Genomic DNA, 11021 nt, shown 5'->3' on the forward strand with positions numbered 1-11021 from the left:
TTAACGTTGGTAACATTTACAAAACATTTAATAAAAACACTGATATGAAACAAAAAAAAGGATAAAATAGTGCAAACACTAGCAGTGCAAAGTCTTTGGTCAATAATAGGTTAATATTGATCCGTTGGCACATGGATACTGAGGTAGTCGTCATGGTAATTTTAAATACAATCCCTGAAGCCTGAAACCTGAGAATGTGTCTGTTAACCGACAACTGATAGACTGTTGGGAGATAGGGGAACAAGTGTTTTTTCTTGGAGGGGTGGAATGGGGACTTTCAAGTCTTAATACTGAGGATATCGGGTAAGAGGGGGACCATTTTGTAGGGCGTACTGGTTCGCTGGAGGATGTTGCGTCTGATTGCCTGGGCCAAGAACATCAAACACGCTTTTATTGGGTGGCACTGACTGCAGCATGCTATCCAAATCCATAAGCAGAGGTGGAGCTTGGAGCGAAACATGCCCGCCGGGCAGGATGGGCCAGTAGCTGTGGCTGACAAAATGACCTGATGGTACAGGTGGCCCTCCATACCCATAGAAGGGCAGTCCTCCCAGAGGCACAAAGGGCCCGCCGTTAAAGCGCATGCTGGGTGGGGCCACAGCATTAGGAGGAGTGTACTTGGCATAGGAGGTGGGCAGCTCCCATGGATGCACGCTGCCTCGTCTGAGAGACTTGTTGGGCGGGCAGGAGTCGTAGTACCCATCGGAGCCTGCCTCGCTCTCATTGGGCCTCTTCCTAACGCGGGGGGCGCCCCTCCAGTCATCGTCTGAGGAGGAAGAGGCGGGGCTAGCGGAGCTGGCCGAGGCACTGCGATTGGAGGAGGAGTAGCGCAGACATGGCGGCGAGGCAGGGTGTGCGGAGGGGTGGGGCGGCTCAACCCCCAAGACCTCTCTGCCGCGGAGCCCCCCACCTCCTGTGATGCTGGGGGGACGGAAACTGTGCAGGAGGGAGTCGATGGCGAAGGACGAGTCCAATTTGGGACGGTAGGGGTCCTCCGTGGGGGGGGAGCTGTGCCGGCTGGGAGCAGGGGGCAGGGGAGGGGTGGGCTGCTCGGCATCGGACTTTTTGCTGTGGGGGTGCCCATGGAGGATGTAAGGGGCGAGGTCCTGGGCAAAGATGGTCTCGTCCTGGCGCGACACTGCAGTGTTTTGACGCTTCAGGAGCTCGAGGGGCACTCGGCTCACCTCCACTGTCCAGAAGTTTCCCTTCCCTTGGGGCTTTCCAGGATCCTTCAGTACCTAGAAAGGCGGCATAAACAGAGCAGAGAGAGAGCATAAGGGGGGGTTGGAAGGGAGAGCTGCTCTATCCAGCGGAGTGAAATTAGTATTTCAGTTGGTGGCCATGATGCCAATAAGGTGATGCCATGGTGCCTCAGTCTGGCTGTGGAGGGCACATATAATTCTGAACAAACCAACCTTAACAAAGCAGTCATATGAAGAGAGGTTGTGTCGGACAGAGTCCCTCCAGCCTTTGTAATTCCCTTTGAAGAATGGAAATAGTGTGCTGATCTCCTTCAGGATCTGAGAGAGCAAATGGAAAATAAAAATCAATGCAGTTTTACATTATTCATTCATTTGTCAAATACTAGGGTCACGATTGAAACATTACATCCAACATGACAGGAGAGATTTCTCATTTAATACATAAAATGTGCCACATTGAGTGTGAGTGTTTTTTTTTTGTGTGAAATGGGCCTACTTGTCACAATCACCCATCAATGGATAAATGTAGTAGCCTATTCACTTCACTTCGAATAAAATAACTTAAGTACTTAAGTTATGCTAAGGAATGTTAGTTAGGTCAGCAGAATCCTGGCAGCAAAGACGTTTCTGGGCTCTGCAAGTTAACGCATTGGCCCTGCGCTATCTTCCTTTAGCTTTCGTCCTATCAATACATTGCTCGAGCTGATGCATATCAGTGTCTGGTTTCACTGTATGCTATCTTAACAAAACAACTGACGATAGAGACAATCTGTCTCTGCTAAGCGTGTGTCAGATGAGAGGGACCGTTGTGTTTGCATAGGTGCGTCCTACACAAGGCTCGTCCCCCAAACATCACAGCTACCCACAAAGACACAATAATAAAATGCCTATTTCCTCCAGAGGCTGTTTTATAAAAAAAACCTATGTGCGCTAGACTTGTAGGCTTCAATAAAGGTCACTTAATCAGATTTAAATTACTTCTAATTGCAATTTAAAAATACATCCATTTATCCAAATAACTACAGTGAATTTTGAGTGACCCGATACTGCTGACCCTTGCCCCAACACATCTTTGCACACACAACCGATAAGCTTCACAAGAATTTGGAACTCTTACCTCTGACAGCGTCAACCTTTTCTCTGGAGAATTCTGAATCACCATTGCGATCATGGCGAGATATGAATACGGTGGCTTTGGGTACCGTTGATAATTCTTCTTCTTGCCTCCATTAGAGTTTCCATCATGTTCCCACGAGTTGGTCAGACCAACCTGGTGTTGTTGCTTGGCCGGTGGTTCCATTTTAACCTGCGTGGCCTCTGCGTAGTATCCAGATGAAGGGTCATTTAATATGCCTGTATCCATGGGCGCAGCGGCCCTTGTGAACGGAGCAGGGGCAGGCTTTTCTGCAAGAGCTCCTCGCTTCAGCACCGTTGAATAGTTGAGGCTTCTTCGCCAGTCTTGGAATGAAGAGCCCCGCGCTACGTTGCTCTGTGGATGACTCCGAGAGACATTGTTGTGACCACTCCTTTCAACAGAGGCGAAGTCAAGTTGATGGTCGTGATGGCCTCCCAATCCAGATGATGGCAGGTAGGGAATTGCGAGTGGTGCCAGCAAGCCCTGACCCCCCCAGTGCTTTGTCATGCTGATGAACTCGGGCGTAGATCGGGCTACACGACTGGTCAGGCTGAGGGGGAGGGAGACGGGGGTCGGTCCTTAACCCCCGGCAGACTGCTGGCTCCAGGTCGACTCTATTTGAAGAGCAAACAATTAACAGTTTCATGTAAATCCTGCTGCGTAATCGAGGGGAGAATGGGGCGCTATCTGCGCGCAGAATGACTGATCGCCCCGGGGGGCTGGGCAGCCTTGCGTGTGTGAGAAACAGTAAACCTGCAAATAGCCCCTGTTTAAGACATCAGCAACATCCTCATCTACCGCAAAGATCAGTTTCAACTACGGGGGCAAACTTTTAAGTTGCTCATACAAATGGTAACGTTAACTTGAAATATAGCAAATTAAAGAGAAAGGGTCTGTATTCAATTTTAAGACAGCAAAGACCCCCACCAACACCCACCCACCCCTCGGCTCAGTCCGTAAGGTACATTACTTGACTTTATTTTTCTGTAAGCACATAGAGCCAAAATGATGACCTCGTTCTCTTGCTGACAATAAAAACAGTTCTCAGCACACTCTCATATGGCACAGCAGACATTTACTCTATGGTCCAAAACCATCTTACCACACCCAAAGTTATGTGGAACGAATAGATTGTAGATTCCGGCAACAACGCATGGGCAGCAATATACATGAGAGCGCTAATATACAAACTCCCTTCTCACATACATTCAGAGATTAACACTTTCGGTCAGATTCACTCACGGCAGATGAGTCAGATATTAGTGGCCTAATCAATACAAATACGCAATTAAGTAGCCAATCAAAATATGCACTAAACATCCTGCAAATAACCCTTGAAATTAAGACTGCTTAAAATAAATAAATGCTAGGTAGGAGTTTCGAGAAAGCAATGACAATATAGACTACGCAAAAAAAAAATATATATATATCACATTTTAAAAAGTCATCTAGTTTAATAACAAAGACAATTGAAAACAACTGTAGGGCAAAACTAAAAGACGTAGTCATTGAACTGCCAATACAAATAAATGCACAGTAAACTCAGAGATACATGTTTACACGTTTCGATGTCGGTTTTAGAATATGCAGTGATGTGCTTGTTCACTTGAGAGGAAACGGTTTCGGAATAGCACTTGTCTTTTGTCAGATAATGTAGTGTTAATGTTCGAGTGCTTGGCGCGCAGCAAGACACTGAAAACAAGTTGGATTAGAGGAATATTCTGCAGCAGACTGACGACATTTCTTTCCGGGGGGGGCTTTTGAATGTGAAAAAAACACAATGCAAGAGATAGGCCTAGACACTTTGTATAGGCTTCCACTAGCTCACATATTGTTTGGAATCTTTCGAGCTTCTGAGGTATTCACACGCAAGATGTATTCTATATAGAACAAGGTCCAAGCGACTATTCACTCTTCACCACTGAGAAAGATGAACTCATATGCTGCTTTATTTTAGGCCACTTATTCCGGTGAAAGGCGGTTAATTATCTAAACGAAAGCAGTAGACGATATCACTTTGCAACTTTAGATAGCCATGCTGCAGCTCTACCAGAGTAGCCTTATTTGGTCAATTCGATGGGATTTTAATATAACAACATAGCCTGTCTTATTACTCAATCACGATGGTCATCACAATGTAGGAATTTAATGAACTAATAGCTCGAAGATATGTTGGCAGGAGGACAAAATGGTCAAGAACGCATGTCTGTTCTCTAGGCCTATCATTTCTTACCGAACTGTAAGAGGATATCCGTACCGTGTTGGTAGAAGAGGAATGGAGAGCAGCTTAAAAAACGAATTCGTGCTGCAAGTTTCAAAGAAGTGGTTTGGACGTGAACGCGTTCTGATGATCTCACCTGTCCACACGCTAATTATCACTTACACACTGATTGGATCGAGCTGCCCGTCAGCCATACCATTTTTTCTGAATAAACATGGGCAACATATTCTTGACACGTTCATCCAGCAGGTAAGCATAATTATTTAGTTTAACAAAAGCTGGCCTCATAATAAACGAATGAAATTGCAGGATTAAATATGATAACATTGCCATAGACACGAGACAGATATCAGTGTATGACAAGAAGTGGACATGGCAGTAAAACTTGTTGTTGAGCCTCGTTAGATCAATAGAGACTAAAGAATACTGCCTGGACATGTAACAGTCCTGAGTAATAGGTTGTGATTAGAGACATTACATTTAATGGCTTGGTGTGCAGTTTTGTGCTTCAAACAAGCTAGATGGGGGATGCTACGGCAACAGCCCATAATGAGACATTCACTGCTGGAGATGCAAATGAACTCTGGTCACTGCTGGAGATGCCACCGAGATGTAGGCAGCACATGTAAGGTCATGTCTGGTCTAATCCCCCTCTGCAGTCTCTCTGCAGTCTCTCCACAGTGCAGAGCCGGTGAAGGGGACCTGCTGAGACACAGATTCACTCTTTGTCTGAACTGAGCTGCTTTTAGAACACATGCAGGCATCCTCCAAAATCTGGATCATCCTCTAGGTTCATCTCATGGTCAAGAAATGCAATCACTGTCTTAACAAAAGGCCAGGGGCTTGACTTGAGGGACTGAGCGAAAGGAAATCATGTCCAGACTAAAACAGTGTTGCTGTCCTTTATATATATATTTTTGTATATATTTCAGTGTTTAAGAGTCACTTAAACTTTTAAGCTTCTTATAGATGGCAACATTTGCAATTAAGAAAATAATTTCTAATGACCAGCAGGCGATAGGCTAGTGGATGTTAAAATATGAGATGAAGACCATACGAAATTGGAGTGACAAGAGATGCACAGCACTACACTGCTGAATAGTATTGAAATAGGCAGAGATCATTCACTAAAGAAAAACTGTAACCTTTGGCATGAGGATGTAAACCACATGTCCTGACTCTTTATTTTGCACCTTAATTTGCGACAGTTTGAACTGGGGGAACAGTTGGATTCAATCGTGGTCAGTGTGCACCAATTTATAGATTCATTTTAGCAAGTTTTACAAACTGTTAGTTAGCCCGCTCTATGTTGCTCGTATGTTACTTTGACAAACTAAATGTGAAGTCAAACATAAATAGCTGGACAGTTACAACAGGGAAAAGCCCAACACTAAGCAGTTCTTTCCCTCAGCTCCATACACTCTGCAGAATGTCACCAGTGTGACAGAATAGTGAGGTCACCTCAGGGGTCAGTAGATTATAGGGTCATCATTGTCCTGCTGAGTTTAGCATAGTTGTTGTCTTTAAAGTTATTCTCTCAGGGATGCCAGACTCACTTTTACTTTTCTTCCAGACCTCATAGGTTAGCATAGAGTTAGTACATTTACACAAATGTATGTATGTTTGTACAAATGTATGTCAGTTAAAATAAATACTGCTGGAGGTCAGAACATGCCTTTGTATGTTATCATGAAAGTTACTTACATGGAGGAACAACAAAGTAATGATCATGATCTGGAGAGAAGGGAAGGGATGGGGATGCTATAGATCTGAGACATGTCCAACTCTCATGACATATGATTTGAGACATGTCCAGTTCTCATTAGGTTAGATTAGATTCAACGTTATTGAAATTATGCAGAGTATGGGTTCAAAGCTAATGCAATCCAGTTAGCATTTAGCCAGAAGTGTAAAAATATAGTATTATTAACAGATAAGTGCAGGATGGATCTACAATATGTACAGAAATGGACACGGACAGTGGAGCGTTACAATATACAAATATTATATATGTAAATATTTGAAATGCGTATATTCAGAGAAGTGGACATAATTAGAGACTGAAGTGCAAATGCAAAATTGTAAATACTGTATGAACAGTACATTTGGTTAAGAATGCACAGTATAAACAACATATGTACAGAAACACTATTTGAATAGTGTAGGTGGTTCAGTCTGTGCAAATTAGAAGTGCTTCCTGAAGCTCCTGTAACACCTGCCAGAAGGGAGGAGAGTCAAAAGTCAATGGTTAGGGTGGGAGGCATCCTTGATGGTGTTTCTTGCTCTGCCCAAGCAGTGTTGTGATGAATGTTGGTTTTGTGTCGATGGTGGATAACTGGGTGCTGGTTGTACGTTGGGCAGTTTCCCCCCCCCCTGCCGGAGGGCTTTATGGTCTGATGTGGAGCAGTTGCTATGCCACACTGAGATGCAGTTGCCATGCCACGCTGAGATGCAGTTGCCATGCCACGCTGAGATGCAGTTGCCATGCTACGCTGAGATGCAGTTGATGAGTATGTTCTCAATGGTCCAGCGGTCAAAGTCCACCAGTATCCTGGGACGCAGTTGAGCTTTCTTATGGCTCCATAGAAGGTAAAGGCAGATGGAGGAGTTTACGGACCAGGTGAGATTAACAGATACATTGAGGAAAATAAGTATTTGAACCCCTGCCGATTTCGCAAGTTTGTAGAAGAACCATTCTGTGCTTCGTACAAGGGTTTCTCCACCAAGTACTAAGTCATGTTTTGCTAGGGGTTCAAATACTTATTTGCCGCAACTAATGCAAATAAATTCATAACTGTAATAAAATGCAGTTTTCTGGATGTTTTTGTTGATATTCTGTTTCTCACTGTTAAAATAGACCTACCATTACAATTATAGATCACGCATTTCTTTGCAAGTGGCCAAACTCGTGAAATCGGCAGGGGGTCAAATACTTATTTTCCCCACTGTATGTTGATGCCATGGAATGTGGAGCTTGACACATGTTCTGCTTCAGCTCCATTGATGTAGATGGGGTTGTGTCTCGTTGTTGTCTCTGATAAGACCTACCACCGTGGTGTCATCTGCAAAGTTGATTATAGTGTTGGAACCATGAACAGGAATGCAGTCATTGGTGAACAGGGAGTACAGAAGAGGCTCAGCACCCAACCTTGTGGCACACCGGTGCTCAGGGTGATAGTGGAGGAAGAGAGGTTGTATAACTTCACAGAATGGGGTCTGTTCATTAGAAAGCCCTCACGTGCCACATTTCAGTTAATCAGACTGTGACAGAGGGACCAGAAGAGAGTAACTGTTTTAAATGTACCCAAACAGAGTTGGAGGAATATGATAGGATCACAGTACACACACAGTCAGTTTGTAAGGTGCTTGTAATGTCAGAAAAAAATCATGCACACACATAGTCTCTCTCTTATACACACATACATAGACACATGGCTGAAAGTCCATATTGAGGAAAATGTTTAATCTGTGAGCCTCAGGAAGAACAAATGTGGCCTACATTTAATTAAAACACACACACGCACACACACACACACACACTCTCTCTTATTCAAATGTGTAAGTAGCTGATCTACCTTTCTGTTTATTTTGCTTACTCTGTGTTGCTTTGTTTGTGCATGTGTGTATGTCTGTGTGTGTGTGTGTGTGTGTGTGTGTGTGTGTGTGTGTGTGTGTGTCTTAGTGTCTGTGTGTCTGTGCGAGAGAGAGAGACCCTTCAATTAATAAGTGAAACAAATAATCTTATCTTCCTGATAAACTGGATGACTCCTTTGCACTCTGTTTTCTGAAGTGACTGGTTATTTGTTTATCAACACCTAGAGAATCTCCCATTTTAATTCTGACCATGCCTGATTGCATCTTTAGCTTTGAATAAATCAGGGTACTTTTATTGGTGGTCAAATGATAATGGTCTCACTCAGCCCCTACCTAATACTGTGTCGGCCACTTGCATAAATTATGTTTGCGTAGACCTCAAGATGCTACCAAACTCTGTAATTAAGAAACTGTAATCTGTAACTGTATACTTCTTAGTGCATCCTCCTCACTTTGACTGCTGACAAAATAGCCTTGAATTGATTTTTCTATTTCTCAGGGTGTCAATAATTGTGGCACATTTGATTTTGTTTTTAAAGAAGATTGTTGGTTGCTTAATGCTCAGACTAAACTTTAGCACAATAGTGCCACCTGCAGGTTGATAGTGGAGGATAACGAAACTGTCAGCCTGCCGTGAGCAGTAGAGAACACTGTAAATGTTCTCTAGTGGACTAAAGGGAGAGGCCCATTGATAGGGACATACAGTTTGCAGAATCTGTTTAGTCATAGGTCTGTGCCATTGATACGGAATTCAACTTATTTTAATTCTACGGCCAGTCCATTTCAAACTCTCAGACTCAGGTCCATCTTCCAAGGCACAAACCAATATGTTCCATATTTATGTTATAGTTAGTTATGTTATAACATTTACAAGAGCATTAGATTAAAACAATGAGAACATTTTGTAATAAGCACAGGCCCGTTAAGATGGCATCGCAATAGTCTTAAGTTTAGAAATAGCCAGGGCCGGTTCAAGAAGTTGTGTAACATATTGAGTGGTGTTGTTGTTAATTAATTTCTACTTTGGTAATGTATGTTTCGATAGGTTGAACTTTTCTCATTATTATGAAAAGCAGGCTGTGCGTTGGCTGGTAGTCATGCTGCACCCGGTACTGCTGGGGGCGCCATAACACCAAAAACGCCTTGGTGAAGGCTTGAGGCGTGTTTTATCCAGTCAATGAAATGCACGGTTGTTATGGTGAAGCATTTCCCTAGAGGTGAAAGCAGAGGGACATGGCAGCTGGTCGAGTTCAAGGAACACGGATATGAACCCCCACTGTCGCTGTCAAGCACCATGGACGCTATGAACAGGTAAGGTTAGGCAACAAATCGAGTATATCTAATGCGTACTTTGTAAGAGCTTGCCAAACCTACTTTTGACGTACAAAAGTTAGTGTAGCTCGGATGCGCGCAAAGTCCAAAGTGGTTGCGTTTGTCGGACTAGCTAGTCGGGATAGCTGGCTAATTAATTAGCCCTCGGTGCATTGAAGGTAATGAAGGACAGGTTGCTTTGACTGGTTAATGACACATGTTTGAATGGAGTGGTATTTTTTTTATGCTGTCACTACGATGAAACGTGGTCTATTATGTAGCCCACACTGATTACAGAAAAAAAATCTTGAGTTGTGAAACACGTTAATCCGAATACCGGTAAGTCATATTTTAAACAGTTCTATTTGCAATAATTTAGCCGCACGTCTACGTGGATAACCCCAGTCTTCGAATTTTTATATTTTATTTTAATTGCCATTATTTTTGGTGCCACTTTGGAAATGACCCTGCAGCAACCTGCTGACAAGACTTACAAGACCTCCAACAGTTTTTTCGCATCTTACGTATACCTCGATTCAAAGCAGCTAACTTAACACTATGTTAACTTAGATGTAGGCTTAAGTATTCAACAGGTTAATGTCCGACAGTGGTTTTATTCGCCTTATATGCACCTGCGGTAGCATTACCAATTTTAAGGTCAACGCTGATGAAGAAAGTTGATTATGAAATATTTGCTCACAATCTTAAACATTTGTCAAGCCCTGTTTAACACTTCAAATGTTCATTCCCATTTAGCTTCTAAACACTCTTAAGAGTAATACAGTGATTGCAGTTAGGAAAATAATAAGTTAATAGAAGAAATATGAATGGATGAGTTGTCTTCAAATGTATAGCAGTTCTGAAATACAGTGTCTCCAGAGTTATTGGCACCCCCATAAGAGTGAAAAGGGCTGTTTTACTCAGCAAACAAAGTAAATATACAAATTCCACGAGTCCATTACCACAAGAAAAAAGTCACAGGTGTCATAATTATTGACACCTCCCCCCATTTAGTCGCCTATTTTGTGCAGCTCCCTTTTGCAAACAGAACAACACAGAGTCTTCTTTTGTAATGTCTTATGAGAACACAGAGAAGGGGATTTCTGACCATTCCTCTATGCAGAATCCCTCCAGATCTTGCAGAGTCCTGGGCTTTCTCTTGAGCTCAACCCACAGGCTTTCAGTAGGATTTAGGTCAGGGGAATGGGTTGACCATGGCAAAAGCTTGATTTTGTGTTCATTTTACAATTTTTTTGAGTGGATTTTGATTTGTGCTTTGGAAGATCCAACCATAACCAAGTTTTAGCTTCTTGGCAGAGGCAGACAACTTTGGATTTAAAATCACCTGGTACTTCCTGGAATCCATAATGAAAAGTATGCAAAGTATGCGTCTTTCGAGAAGAAACATTCCCATAACATCACAGATCTGCCACGCTTGATATTAGGTGCTTTTCTCTGTAGCCATCTTTATTTCTACGCTAAACCCACCTTGAGTGTTTGGAGTCAAAGAGCTACATTTTTGTTTCATCTGAACCCAGAACCCTGTCCTAGTTAAAGT

General features: G+C 43.1%; 1 protein-coding gene across 1 annotated transcript; it reads right to left on the reverse strand.

Annotated features, from left to right (window-relative positions):
- Nucleotides 1–284: 284 nt before the first annotated feature.
- On the reverse strand, nucleotides 285–2938 carry foxh1 (forkhead box H1; the record flags this gene model as incomplete). Its single annotated transcript, XM_080854908.1, has 3 exons — nucleotides 2320–2938; nucleotides 1416–1520; nucleotides 285–1238 (listed from the first exon to the last, which is right to left on the reverse strand). Exons 1-3 carry the CDS (start codon nucleotides 2842–2844, stop codon nucleotides 285–287), a joined length of 1584 nt encoding a protein of 527 aa, XP_080711034.1. The 5' UTR covers nucleotides 2845–2938.
- Between the last annotated feature and the right edge of the window lie 8083 nt (nucleotides 2939–11021).

Source organism: Sprattus sprattus, assembly GCF_963457725.1.
Source record: "Sprattus sprattus genome assembly, chromosome: 17".
NCBI classification, from domain to species: domain Eukaryota; kingdom Metazoa; phylum Chordata; class Actinopteri; order Clupeiformes; family Clupeidae; genus Sprattus; species Sprattus sprattus.